At 47.0% G+C, this 14,542-nt stretch overlaps 1 protein-coding gene across 7 annotated transcripts in view; it reads left to right on the top strand.

The window, feature by feature from the left end:
- Ralgps1 (Ral GEF with PH domain and SH3 binding motif 1) overlaps nucleotides 1-14,542 on the top strand; it is a 291,187-nt gene that overhangs the window by 132,063 nt on the left and 144,582 nt on the right. For 5 of the 7 annotated variants that reach the window (XM_023701689.1, XM_004641556.3, XM_023701687.1 and 2 more), the window contains exons 6-7: nucleotides 5,522-5,611; nucleotides 8,352-8,444. In XM_023701689.1, the coding sequence (XP_023557457.1) occupies nucleotides 5,522-5,611; nucleotides 8,352-8,444 (183 nt within the window). The remainder of the gene's footprint in view (nucleotides 1-5,521; nucleotides 5,612-8,351; nucleotides 8,445-14,542) is intronic. The other 2 variants (XM_023701690.1, XM_023701688.1) reach the window with 1 other exon arrangement.

The raw sequence follows: 14,542 nt of genomic DNA, 5'->3' as shown, positions 1-14,542 counted from the left end.
GTAAGGATGTGTTTTGGTGAGCTTTCGTTACTGGGGAAAGATGCCCAATACCTGCAACGTGAGGAGGCAAAGTTGATTTTTTGCTCACCATTTCAGATTTCCCACCCATGGCCAGCTGACTCCAGGGCAGAAACAGCGTGGTAGAAGTACAGTGGAGAAGAGTTGTTCAGTTCAACGGTCTGGAAAGTAGCAAGCGGAGGAAGAGCCTGGGAGGAAGGGCCGGGGAGCAGACAGAGCCCCAGAGTCCGCATTAATGGGCACAAAGCGTAAGGGCATTCAGTGGAGTAGGGATGCGCTTTTCAATAAATGGTGCTGGAGCAGCTGCAACTGTGGTGTGTGCGTGTGCGTGCGTGTGTGTGTGTGCATGTGCGTGTGCGTGCGTGTGTGTGCATACATACACATGTATCTGCCTGTCTCAAAAAATTATTCTAGACATACATTTTAAATTTTCATAAAAATTAACTCAAAGTGGATCATAGATCTAAATGTAAAAGACTAAAGTACCAAATTTTTAGAAAAAAATCTATGTGGCCTTGAGTCTGTTGATGAATTATTACATACAATACTAAAAGCACAATCCATGAAAGAAAAAACTAATATTAGGATGATATTAACATTTCCCCCATTATATAAAAGACATAATTAAGAGAATTAAAAGTCAAACCACAGATTGAGAGAAAATATTTGCAAAGCATGTATCTGATACAGGACTTATATTCAAAATATATTAGTAAAATTCATTGAGAAAACAGTCCAATAAAAAATTGTCCAAAGATCTTATCAGATTCTTCATCAGAGAAGATACACAGATGGGACGTTACCATATGAAAGATGCTCATTTATCACTAGCAAAATGCAGAACAGCACACACTATTAGAATGTCTAAGACAGAAGAACCAGCAATACAAATTGCTGGCAATGATTTGGAGCAACACAAATTCTCATTCTGTGGTGGTTATGGGAGCACAGAATGGATCAGACATGCTCCAGTATTTACCCAGATTTGAACATTCCTATGCACATGCTAACACAGAAATGTTTATGGCAGTTTTACTCATAGTTACCAAAACTATAAGAAACTGAGATGTCTTTCAGTAGATTAATGAATAAACCAATTATAGTAAATTCGTGCAATGTAATAGTATTTGTCTAAAAAATGAGTTAGCAAGTTGTGTACGTGAATCTTAAATGCATATAGTAAGTGAAAAAGGCTGGTGGGAAAGGTGACCTGTGGAAGATTCTTTTCCCTTTACTGTGACATTCTGGCAAAGGTAAAACAGTAGGGTTAATAAGTCAGTGGTTTTCAAGAGTTCTGGAAGGGGAAAAGGTTGAATAGGTGATGATAGGCGATCTTTTTAAGACCTTGAAACTATTTTCAAAGATACTGCACTGGTGTATAGAGGCATGATGTATTCATGCACACCCACAGAACTTCACAGTGCAAGAGGAAACCTTAGCATATGCAATCTCAGAAAAACTCATCCTGGGGATGGGCACGTGGCTGGGTGGTGGAGCTCTTGCCTTGCATGCACAGGCCTGGTTTTGATCCCCAACACCGTACACACAAAAAAGTTCATCTTAAAAGACCAAAAGGTCCTCTCAAAAGAAAGCTAAACATATTGTACATACAGTTATACAATTGTAAGTGTATGAAACAACTTCTCTGAGGAGGGTGGGGGAAAACTTGCTGACCTAAAGAATTCTGAAAGAAAGTAGAGCGTGTAAGGCTGAAACAGAGAAGGGGCTATCCACAAGCACTGTGTTCCTGTGATCAAGAGGTTTCCCAGGAGGGAGGACTCGCAAGTCTGACATGCTTACAGTGGCGCTTTCACCGTGTGCCGTCCATATTCTCGAGTGCTCAGCTCTGGTGAAGTGGAAAATTATGAGCAAGCAAGGTTGGAATGATCCCTGTGAGAGTGAGTTGGAGCTGGAGGTATCAGCATGAGGTTCTATTTAGTGTAATGGTCACAGATAAAAATAGTGATAGACACATAGGGAGTGCCACCCTGCTCCCCCGTTTGCTAGCTGAGAGGATCAAGAAGCACTGATACTCCCGGAGCAGCAAGCATGCTTGGCACCTACTAGGTGCACATTTTGGGTTCTAGGGCTGGGAACTAGAAATGGCATTTTTCCCATTTTTTATTTTCAAGAAGTGTACGAGATGAGCATGTAGCATACTGCAGTGCCAGAAAGGAAGTGCTCACCCTGACAGGCCTGTAATGCTGGGTATGCTGGAGGGATGCAGGGCCAGTATACGTTGGAGGGGTGAAAGAGCTTGCAGCGACTGGCCAGAGTGGGAACTATGTGACAACAAAATCACATAGGCCTAAATTGTAATCCAGTCTAGGCAGAAGACTTTCAAGTAATTTATATAGATACTTAAGAAGGTAGAGCAAAACACTACCCATAAGAGGGGTGGGCTGAGCACGGTGGCTTCCTTCTAGAGTGTGAGGCAGTATTATGTGGAACAGATTTCCTATTGATGGGCATTTTTCCCATTTTTTATTTTCATAAGCAGTTTCTGTGAGTCCTTATACATATGTGTTTGCATAATTCTCAGCTTTTATAGGGTAAATATTTTATAGAGAATATAGGTTAAGTATCTTGAAACATATATTCAAGTTGTTCTTCAAAATGTTAGTATTAATTTCCACTCCCCCAAGCAGTTTCCAAGATCCCCATTCCTCTGCACTCTTCATACAAGTTATGGCTCACAAAATATATATCCTTTAATATGCAGTAAGCCTTTATCAAACAATACAAAGAAGAGAGATGTCCCAGTAGAAAGACGGGTGGGGCCCTGAGCAGGCAACGGCAAGGCGAGTAATGCCAGTGACAAATAGTCTATAAGTATTTGGAGCAGGAAATGTTAACTGAGAAAAAAAGAACAAAATGAAAAATTAACTGGATTGTGATGAGAGAGATGAAAAGTAGAAGCAGCGAGATACTGTTCTACCCATTGATAAATCAGAAAAGAACTTTAGTGACTGGTGCTGGCCTGTGGCTAAGAATGTGGCTCTCTTAAACCTATTGAAGGATAAATAAACAAATCCTTTGGAAGGCAAGTTCTTTCTGTGTACTTTTGAAGTATACATACTTCACTTTTGTTCACTCCATCTTCTGGAATTAAGCATGAGTAATGAATGTGCAGAGGTATCTGTGCCACGGTGTTCACCACAGCCTTGTTAATTCAGTAGAACAGTAAGAAACGTCCTGTCCCGCAGTAGGGGCTACTTCCAGCAGTGATGATGCATGTCTGTGACAAAATCCCTGGAAGCACAAAACTCGTAAAAGAATATTTACTTACAAAACTATTTGAGATATATGATTAATACATACCAATTTAATTTAAAAGACAACCATATGCTGTATTATGGGGGGGGCTCAAAGATCACATACCATGCTGTTTACCACAGTTGTTTATACATGAGACCAAGATTACAAGTGATTTTTGTCTTTTGTTCTTATTTCTGTTTCTCTTGTTTTCCATGTTAAACTTCTGTTAAGTATTGTGGTTAGGAGAGAGAATAAAAATGTGTAGAACTGCTGCTTCTGCCTTGTCCTGTCTGTCTCACTGGCCCTCTCCTGCATCTCCTTCCCGTGGCCCACCTAGCCTTGCAGATCTGCCCTAGCCTGTTACATCTGTGGGTGACCCTGCCCGACAGGAGGACTCGCCTGCGCTCCCCTTAGAAGCCCCTGGTGCTTCCCTCCTAAAGTAGCATCTTAGCCTCTTGTTCTCACCCTGCCCTGGGTCCCTCGTCTGCTCTTCCTCTCCTCCAGCTTCATCTGCCCTCACCACCAACTTGATGTTCCTCCTGCAGTCCTGGCAGGTTCAGCCATTGGCGTTTGGTGTATACAGTCAGCATAGCCCTGTTCTATGTCAGGTCTTGCCATCTCTCAGGACCTGCCTTCTTCTGTTGCTGCCCTCATCCTCCAGTTCACTTGCTTTGAACTTTGCTTGATCACAGCTGCTTCCAGGAGAGATTTCCGGAGGGCTCTGCCTCCTCCATTGGTCACCTCAGTCTTAGGCAAGATCTGGAACCTGCGCCCAGGGTGGCCACTTGCAACTCTCTTGATTTGAATTGTGGACGCTGAGCCACCTCTGCATGCTGTGGGCTTCAGATCTGAACTCAGCTCCATCACCTTCCATAGTTATGCCCAAAAAATATAAGAGTTTTTTTTACACAGGAATATAATAAATTATAGATAGAAAGTGTCATACTTAAGATTATGTAGCATAAAAAAAGCACACATACTATAGTATAAGGTTTATGGTATCCAGGAAAACGTTCTCCATAACTGGCTAGTAAACATTGAATCTAAACTTAGTTTTGGCAGTTCCTTGGAAGAAATGATTCTATGGAAAACCAGGCATGTCCTGGAGGCACCCACTCAAAAGACATTTCTATAATACTCTTGCTCAGTATTAGAGGCAAATTGTCGAGTCTTGGTTTCTTTTTCCTTGTTTCCTCTTTGAAAAGTGACTATTTCAGTGACAAGAATGTATTTCATTTCGACATAAGCATGCACTGTTAACTCTGGGCTGTCCTTCACTGCTTTTGTTGATTTTTCCTCTTTTAACCTGCCCTCCCTCTTCCTTCCTCACCGCCCCCCGCCCCCCGTGCTTGGCCAGCCCTCGCCTTTTTTGCAGCGCTATCACAACTCTGAGGCACTTGCTTTTCACATAAAGCTGTTGTGATGGTAGTGAGGCAGTAGCAGGAAAAGGTAACTATCTGCCAGCCTTTCTTGGCTGAGCCTTTTCTGCGTTTCCTTGAGGTTTCATGAGTCAGCCCTACATCGACAGATGACTTTCTTCTTCCCAGCAACAGACCCAGGGGCTTGGGGCTGTTGATGTACGGGAGAGGTCAGGCATGAATAAGCTTCTGAACCAGAGCTACCGACATTCCCTCTTGGTACATGCTGTATCCAGAAACCACCCCAAACTGCATTGCTGTGTGGAACTTTGAAAGGTGCTTTTTGTTTCATGTATGGTTGGATAAAAATAAACTTCTCTTAGAACACAAAATGTACTGCAATTGTGCACCCATGGTAATCCCTCTTCGCCTGTGGCCCTGAGGGGATGTGGGCCTCACGGGTGCTCCTTCAGTCTGCACATCCCTTTGGCAGCCCGTCCATCTGCCTGGCCATCCTCCCGTCATCCATGCTGCCTCCCCTGTGTGGTCCTTCTGAGCAGGAGGCCAGGATGGTTCATCTTCGTGTCCTGCAGCACTTTGAGAGACACCTATGTGTTACAGAGGCTCCCTGCTTCCTGCATGACCATGCAAGTGCTCCTGCCCAGCACCACTGTGTGTTCTGAAGGCAGATGCTAGACCCAGGAGCCCCATCCAGGTTGGGTGCCGCAGGGAACTCTTGACCACTTGACCTCAGCTCACACCAGGCTGTGCTCCCACAGTGTGCTAGACCCTTGGAAGTCCCTGAGCAGGGGGGTGGGGGTGGCCAGCATTTAACAGCTCCACTGGTATGTGCGTGTATGTGTACATGTGTGTATTTAACTCTACAGGTCAGTTTTTGGGTTGTACGAGAAATTCTAACAGCACAGACTTTAAAAATAAGGGCAGAAATCCTGAGCCATTTTGTGAAAATAGCCAAGGTAAGCTGTTTTATTATTTTTCCTTGCTTTCCTCCATTTCTTTTCTTTTTTTGTCTCAAAAGATATGTTTCTTTAGTACTTCGGGAGGTACTTTGGTCTGGCTCTGCTGTTCCGGATTCAGGTGGGTGGAGGCTATGGCCTGGCTGCCCATAGTCTCTTCCCTGTGTGTACACTCCCAGCACACGTGGCGTGCCCCTCCAGAGCTCAGTGCTTGTGATCTCAGCACAGCCTGTGCATCTGTGTCCCCGTCAGCAGTGTCCTCCCTGCCCCATCCTGAGCAAAGGCCACATGACCCTGTACCCTCCGCCCTGCCCCCGGGCCTTAGAGTCTGTCCTTGCTGCTTGTTGGGCCCATCTTTTCCTTCATCTGCCCTTACCTCTGCCAGCTCGGGCTGTGCCAGCTCTGAGCTCACGGGACCACATGAGCGAGGCAGCTCCTCCCCATGCCCTGCTCCCACCGCCTGGGCCTGCCAGGCTCTCTGCAGCGGTGTTGCCCTGCCTGGTTCCTTGCTTGCTTTGTGTGGTCATGTATTATTTTCTAACCCAGAGTCTTGGAAAGCAGCCCTGGCTGAGGCCTTTCAGAACCCTGCAGTGGAACAGCTACTTTACTGATAGGGCTGCATTTGATGCCACAGAGTTTTGGCCCAGTGGGGGGTGGGGGAAGAGGGGTTTAGAGAGAAGCCTCCATGCTCAGGCCCACAGCTGCCAGTACAGGGTGGAAGTTAAAGCCATGCCTCTGCCTTCTGGGGAGCAGCTCTGCTGCCCTCCTAGCAGGTTAAGTGCATCCATGTCTAGCAGTGGTTCTGATGGTGTCCCTTGTGTTCTCATGAAATACTTGGAATTGGTGTTGGGCTTAATGACACTTACTGCTGTGGGTCAGTCCTGTTCTGGGCCAGAAGAGAAGATAGGATGTGGTTCCAGTGCTCCTGGGACTTGTACTTTGGAAGTGAGTTTATACACCCCCCCAGGAGTCCAAAAGGCCCTCCCTTCACCCCTGCCCATTTCTATTATAAAATGTCATGCAGGCCCTGTATTCTGGGAGTATCTCAGCAAGAACTGCTTCTCTTCTCTGGCCTTGGTTTTCCTATCTATAAAATGGAAGGGAGCTGGCATTGTGGTACACACCTGTAATCCTAGCACTCTTGGGAGGCTGATGCAGGGGTCTCGTGAGTTCAAGCCCAGCCTGGGAAACTTAATGAGCTAGAAGAAAATCAAAACGGGTGGGAATGTAGCTCAGTATAAAGGCCCGGGTTCAGTCCTTCTTATGTATATGCATACATACGTACATGGAAAGTGTGGGTTAGATAATCTTCCTGAGGCCTTTTGGCTCTGAAAAGAAATTCTGTGACAGGCACAGCAACTCAGATACTAGAACAAAATTCAGCTTACTCAGAGAATCTATTCTTATACACAGGAAACAATTAGAGATTGTTACAAGATGTATGAAATGAAGCATTAACTTGTGTGGTCAGGGTGAAGTTTCTGAGCAGGATCAGAGCTGGGTGGACCCAGCATTACTGGCTTTTCAGCTGTTTATTCGTCTTAACTACTGTGTGCTGGGGGCAGTAGTAGGTACTGAGGACATGGTGGTAGATGAAACTTTGTCCCTACTCTTAGGACACAGGGTCCAGAGTGAGAAAGGGACAAGTAAAAAGCTAGCACAATCCCAAGTGCAAAGGATGCACACAGACTGGAAACCCAGATGAGTGCCTGGCCTTTGTGGATTTAAAACATTGTCATGAAAAATGTACTAGAGGAAGTGACATCTAAGTAAGGATGTATCTGAGGCAAGGGGTGTGGAGGGGAAGACCCATTTTCCAGCCTGAGAAGACTGAGGCTGGTCTCCCACTGAGCACTCAGCTTGGCCTAGGTGCTGGTCTAGGCTGTGCTGTCTCATAAAGTGTTGCTGCCGTGGTGACTTCGCACGTTTTTACTGTGCGGATGCCAAGGCTCAAATGGGGCCAGGTAACCTGCTGAAGGAAGTATGAGCAGTGAGTGCTGGGGTTGGCCCAGGGCTTTGGCTTCCATTGAGCCTGCTGGATAACCCAGGCTTCGCTGCCTCCCAAGAAGGAGAAATGAGACCCGGTCTTGTTAGCAAGTTTCCCTCAGCATCAAACCAAGAACAGAACAGTTACATTTTTCTGCACTTACTTTCTTCTGTGTCTCATTCTGTTGCCATCCTGGTAAGGAGCTTGTCTGAGACTGAATTGTCTCCAAATGTTCCTATTAATTTGGGGTCTGGTTCAAAGGACCATGGTCCAATGGGAAGCTGGAGCTTTGCCTTGCCAGCTGAGAGAGATTACACAGATTGATAACATCTTCCCTGCCTCCTCCGTGGCAGGGTGTTGGGGTACTCACAGTAGAACGTCCTGGTGCTGTTGTCACAGCCAGGGTCTTAGCTTACAGAAGCTTGTTGAGACAAGGTTCAGATTCATCTTAAAAAAAAAAAAAAAAAAGAGGGGGGATTATCAGATCTTATGCCCAGCCACATTTCTGTCCAGCAACCAGATGAGTCAGTTTATGAAATTAGGCAAGTCTTTTAGATGCAGGTTCACCTTTTGACAGTTTGAGAGAAAAAGAGCATATGGTTCCTATGAACCGCCTAGAACTATATTTTCTTCATGAGATATTTTAAGTGTAATTGAATTTTATAAATATGACAACATTTGGTAACACTTGAGTGTGTTTTTGTTCTGTTGTTTATAGCAGCAGAATAATGTATTCCATCTTTTCTTTTCCAGAAACTTCTAGAACTCAACAACCTTCATTCTCTCATGTCTGTGGTGTCAGCATTACAAAGTGCTCCCATCTTCAGACTGACAAAGACCTGGGCTGTAAGTTAATCTCTTGAAGTCTGTCCCTTTGATTTCATTGCTGAGGGTCTGCTTTGCTTAAGCTCTAGGCTTTCTCCGACTGTCTATACTCTAAGAATTAAGTTACTCGATATAAGGAAAGGTTCCCTGGGTATCTCCATTTTAGTTCAAGGGCACAGAGCGGGCACTGATAGGGCTGGGGATCTTCCTGAACCCCACAACATCCTCTGTGATGGCCAGGTCAGCAAATGACTCCTGCCCTTGCTTGGCGGGTGCTCGTTTTTAGCAGCTCCCAGACTGCCCCTGGGAAGATCTCTGGGCTGATGGTTGGCAGCTGCCGTAGGTCACTGGCCATATAGCTCTGAGTTTCTCTGGTGAAATCTGTGACACTCACGTAGGAAAATGCAATTTTTTTCTTTATTTTTTTCCTGAAGCCATGGATAATTTCAGCTCAGAGGTGGAGTCTGATAGTTATATAATTGAGTCTGAAGGAAAGTTTTTCTGCTGTAAAAATACTTTAAAAATATCTCAGACCTCTTTATTCTCCTTAGCTTGGCACAGTGCCTGACAGGGGGAAGTAACTGCTGTTTCCATAGCTCATTAGCATTCACCTCCTGGCCTGGCCTGGCCTGCCAGGTCTTTCACAGCCACACAGCCCAGGCCTTTCAAGACCTGTGTATGTCCCAGAGAGCTGATGGAAATTGTATGGAATCGTCAGATGTGCTCTACGACTCATTTCCGACCTTCCATCTGCCAGTCTGTTGAGCTGGGCTGTTTCCTGCTTGGCTGGTTTAGGATCCTTTAAAATACTTAAGGATTATGGTGTAGGTGATCAGAAACAAGCCTTGTTCCTTTACATTGCAACTTTCAGTAGATCCAGCCCTAGCAGAGTAGGGGAAGAGGCATTAGCCTAGATTCTGAAAACTAGGTTTGCATACAGGCACTATTCAGAGTGGGACTTCTGGGGAACTCATTTCTCCATCTCTACTGGGGAAGCCATCTTAGATTCGCAGTTTTTTTGTCAGTGCTTTGTGGAGCCCTGGAGATTCTAGGAGCCATCAGGGGCTGAGGGAGAGGAAGAATGGTGCCGTGCAGGCAGGCCACAAGCTGTTTCCACCAGAGAAACCCTGTTTGTATCCATCTTATGTATTGGGTGCTGGGTAAATTGTAACTGAACGATGAAAGCAAATTTGGAAGCCTCTGGTTTCTATAGGTGCTGCCAGCCCCGTGATTCCATGTTCATCTGAAAGGTGCAGGTGTTTTCAAAAGTTGCTTAAAGATTCCTTTTCAAATGAATTTTCCATTATTTAGTTGCTGCTGTTGTGTCTTGGACCACTGGGAGCTGTATGAGGAGCTGGAGGACCAAATCTGGAATCTTCTCATTTTTATGGAGCTTGCTATTAGCAGTGCTGTTTCTCCTAGGGACCCCAGCAGCTACACAGTCCATGAGGGCCAGGGTGGAGGGAGTGAATCAGCACAAGCAGCTAGGGCGAGCTAAGGCCCTGCATGGAGAGACGGGCACGGCCCGTGGCTGGAGCTGTGGACGGTGTTTTCCAAAGGGTGCTTCTGTTCCTGGGACTGTGGGACAGCACCAGCTCACAGCAAGAGCGCTGTGACTTCAGCTTGACATGCAGTGCTCAGCATGGCTGAGTCTTCACTGATGTTGATGGAACTTGACTGCAGTGAAAACAAACCTCCCACAGCGCTTCAGGGAGCTGTGTGGAATACTCACCCAGGATCTGTTGGAAGTCATGGGCCCTTCTGCCGCTCCCTCCAGGCCATTTAGGTCAGTCATTCCCCCTTTTGGATTTGCAAGAATAAAAGCACATGGCATTCTGCCCTAAATGCTTTATGTATATTATTAGCTCATTCAGTTCGTGCAGCTCCTCATAGAGGCAAATCCTCCTGTTATTGTTACTCACAGCTGAGGAAAGAGCACAGGGAGGACATTTAAGGGGCATAGCTAGGATCTACCCAGGCAGCGTGGCTGCAGAGTTCTTGCCCTTAACCCCATACCATATGAGCAAGATGAGCAATCCCAACCTACCACCTGTCACTCAAAACAAAAGCAGAGGAGCAAGTTCAAGGAGCACTTCGGGGAGCCCGAGAAGTGCAGCCAGACCTCTCCTTGTGTCTTAGTCCAAGCCATGGCTTCTGTTGCTGCCCATTCTCTGCTATCTGTGCCAACTAGCATTGGCCGCCATCTCTGCCACCTTAGGGGCATTTAGCTGGGGGAGGCAGACAGATGCCAAGGAGCTGAGGTTACATGTCATCAAAGATCAGAGGGTTTAGGGCAACAGCACATCCTAGTTTTTTGGGGTTTTTATTTATTTTTTGAGACAAGGGCTCACTATGTATTTCAGAGTTACCTTGAGCTCACACTGTATAGCCCAGGCTGGCCTCAGACTCATGGAGATCCTCCTGCCTAAGCCTCAGCAGCACTGGGACTGCAGGCATGTGCTACTACAACTCAGCCCAGTTCTTTCTTCTCTGAAAACATCTGCATTGTCTTATAAGGGTTGGAGCTGTGTTGTTGCCCTGGTTACAAGGGCCCTTCACCAGAATGGAAAGTGGAAAGATGCAGCATTCTAGGAAATAAGAATAGCAGCGAGGAAGGAATGTGCCATGTCATTAGTGTGTGTGAGAGGTTGGTTCTTGGTGCCCCCAGCACTCAATCTTGTTTTAGTTCAGATGCCCCCGTCATCCACCTGTGTGATTGGTCCCAGGGCAGCACTTCCCACCACGCATTTGCGAAATGAGGGGACCAAATTCCTCTTCCTCCTCATCCAGACCTCCTGGCCCCAATGCAAGGGATCAGCTGGGCTCAGGCACACTGGCAGGTGGACCCTCATCTGTTTTGTGGACTGTTTACAACCTGCCACCCCTTTTGACTATCTTCCTTCATAGTGTCTAATTTTTATTTGTAGCCTTTGTACCCACCCAGCATAGATTTATTGCTTGAACTGTATATTGTTTGTTTTGAATTGCAACTTTCTAATTTCTAGTACTGAGATTAGCCATAGAATGATTGCCCCCAAAGAGCTGTTTCTTCTCCCCTTCTCCACCTTGTCCCTTGAGACTTTATGGGCTCATAGAGCAGGGAGGAGTAGGAGGTACTCAAGGAGTCAGCCATACCAGCCTCAAAAGGCCAGTGCCATCCTAGTCTGTGTTTGCAAAGGAGGAAATGGGAGTTCCAGGAGATAGAATAACCTCTCGGTCCAAGATTCCAAGCTGGTAACTGCCAGCACCAGAACCCTTTTGGCTTGTAATGGTTCCCGTCTGTGACAGTAGCAGGTGGGGCATAAGTGGGGACAAATAGACAGGTACCCATTTGGGAAATAAGGCCAGAAAGCTGAGACTGGAACAGACCTTGGCTGGCTGCCTGGGTCCTATCCATGGGAACTGCACTGAACCCTTCAATATTTAGGAAGCCTGGAAAGAAGAGGATGACAAATGTGGGAGTCACTGCCACTTAACTGCACCATGGATGAACTCTAGTGAAGGTTACTGGTTATTGGCCAGGACAGGGCAGACAGTTGGCCTATTCATGGCTCGCCTCAGCATGCCATCCACTGGGTTGGCTGGACAGGACAGAGATGGACTGTATACAGTAGGGCCTTAATAAATCCTAGCTAAATACAAACAGCGAGTCATGATTGGCTGAGAAAAATCCAGCCAGCAAGTGATTTATCCTAGCACTGGGGCAAACTTTGGAATATTGGCTGTCTCAAAGCCATGAAAGCAGATCAAGAAGTTGTATTGGCAAGTTCTGATTTCCTGAATGTACTTTACCTTATTGGTCTTTATTCATTCTGCAAATGATGTATGTTATCAATTGCCTCTTCCATGCAAGGCCTGGAGTCTATAGCTGAGGCCATGCTCATGGGCTTCCAAGTCACAGGAGGAGGCAGGCATCGCTTAGGGAGAATGACCCATGTCTCGTCTGGCTGGCAAAGGAAGCAATCAGTAGGTAGTGGGTGGATGATGAGGTAACAACCCAGCACCTGTGAGCTAGCAGTCGGGTGATGCAGACTACAGCATCAGGGTGTGACGGAGAGTGGGAGTGGCACTGGCCTGGGTGCCTAGCGGAGGCCTCACTGAGAGGAGGCCTTTTACCTCAAGGCCTGAGTGACAAGAGGCAGCATGCTAAGACAGCGGGCTGAGTAGTCCAGGCAGAGGGGCCACACAGGGGTGCACAGCCATGCAGCTATGCAGGGGCCCACAGCAGAAATGAGCTTGCTGTAGTCATGGCACCCGCAGGTCAGCGTGGCTGGGCCTCAGTGGGCCAGCAGATGTGGGTGTAGAGCTCGTAGCCTGGAGGAGTCAGAGTCTGTCTGAAGTGCGCTGCCTGGTCAAACAGGAGACAGACATGAGCTCATTCAAAGAGCCTAGCTCATTCTGTGCTTTCAACACTGTTGCTACTTTGTGGGTAAAAACTTGGGAGGGGGTGGGAACAAGAGCTAAGAGTACTGGGGGGACGGAATCCAGGAATAAGGTGGTCTTGGCTAGGGTAGGGGGTACAAGTGGCCACAGACAAAAGTAGACTGATGTTGTGAAGAGAATTGCTGGGTGCCATAGGAGGTACCAAGGATGGAACATTGAGGAGCAGAAAGAAGTGAGAGGGGATTCCTAGGTTTGGGTGGGAGCAGCTGCTGCTACCTCTTTCCTGACATGGTCTCCTAAGGGGAGAGTCTTAGTCCTGAGCAAGCTGGGGCCAGGGAATTCCTATGCGTGGGTGAGTTATGCATTATGATAATCACTTAGGTCACGGGCTTCGCATGCTGCACACACACCACATGCATGCCCGCGTGTATGCGTCATATACACATGCACACATACACACGTGCTGTGCCAGCTCTGTGCACGTGCCCAGAGTGATTCACTCTTTCCTACTGAATTGGTCAAAAGAGCTTGACTCATTTCAGCAGGAAACTGAAAATCAAAGTTCTTGGCATGGAGGCTTGCTCTGCTGGGTGGTGGCCTGGAAGGGGATCATCCCAGGAGCATGGCTTTCACTTCCAGGCATCATTGCACATTGCTGTTCAGAGAATGGCTCTTTCCACCAACAGAACTGAGGCCACTTGGCAGATTTCCTAGGCATGCAGAGTGGGGCATTCTTGCAGTTTTTCTTTGAGATTCTTGTCCAGAAAGTGCCTCTGCTCCTCAGGTATGATGTAGCCTCTTGGTGATTCCTCTCTGACTTGGGTGAGAAGACAGTGAGATGCCCGGGCTTCTGTTTTCAGGCTTTTCTGAGCATTGGCCAGGACAGGCATGAACCTGGTATGAGGACAGGGAGGTGAAAGGCAGAGGAAACCAACACTGGCAGCCTCCAGTCACTCCATCCTGTCACTCATCTGCTTCCTAGAAGTTCCTCATCATCTGCTCACCTCTCATTCTCATTGCCTCAACACTGCCAGAACATGAGACACTGCTTATCATCCTCTTCTGTAGAAATCCCTCTCCTCTTGGCCTCATCCTGCTGTTCTCACAGTGGGTCCTGCCAACTCTTGTGCCCTTGGCTATGAAGATCTGCAAGGCCCTGCCCTCTGTCCTTACCTGCTCTGCTCCAGTTCTCTTCCCTTGGTGAGCTTGTCATTTTAGGGAGCTTTATACAGCCACCTCTGTATACTCTGCTGACTCATTCTGTGCTGTAGCCCTGACCTAAGCCCTGCTCCAGGGCCTGGTCCATTGAGCCTTTGGCTTGCATGTTCTTTGACAGCTCACACCTGGACTACCTGAAATAAAGCTCTGGTTTCCAGGTTGAGCTTTGGGCTTTCAGGCAACATGGTAGGCAGAGATCATGAGGAATAAGGCCTTTCTTCCCTGTCTCCTCCTCTTGCACAGGGATGCAATATGAAGTGATATGTAACCAAGTTAAAACAAAAACAAAAACAAAAGCCAACAACCAAAGCTACCAAAAAGCCAAGAAAAAGAAATGACCATGTCCTACAAGTAAAGGGGACTCAAGTGTCGGGCGCCCTCCCGTCCAGCAGGAAAGCACTCAACACGATTTGTGCGGCGGAAAGGCTTTAATCGTTCTCCTGAGTGATGCGCCCCGAGAGAGCACAGTTCCTCTCTCCGTCCCTCTTCCTGTCTCTGACCCTCCGCGTCGCGGAGCG

This window comes from Octodon degus, unplaced genomic scaffold (assembly GCF_000260255.1).
Source record: "Octodon degus isolate 3935 unplaced genomic scaffold, OctDeg1.0 scaffold00138, whole genome shotgun sequence".
Lineage (NCBI taxonomy): Eukaryota > Metazoa > Chordata > Mammalia > Rodentia > Octodontidae > Octodon > Octodon degus.
This window is presented reverse-complemented; position numbering and strand designations above follow the sequence as displayed.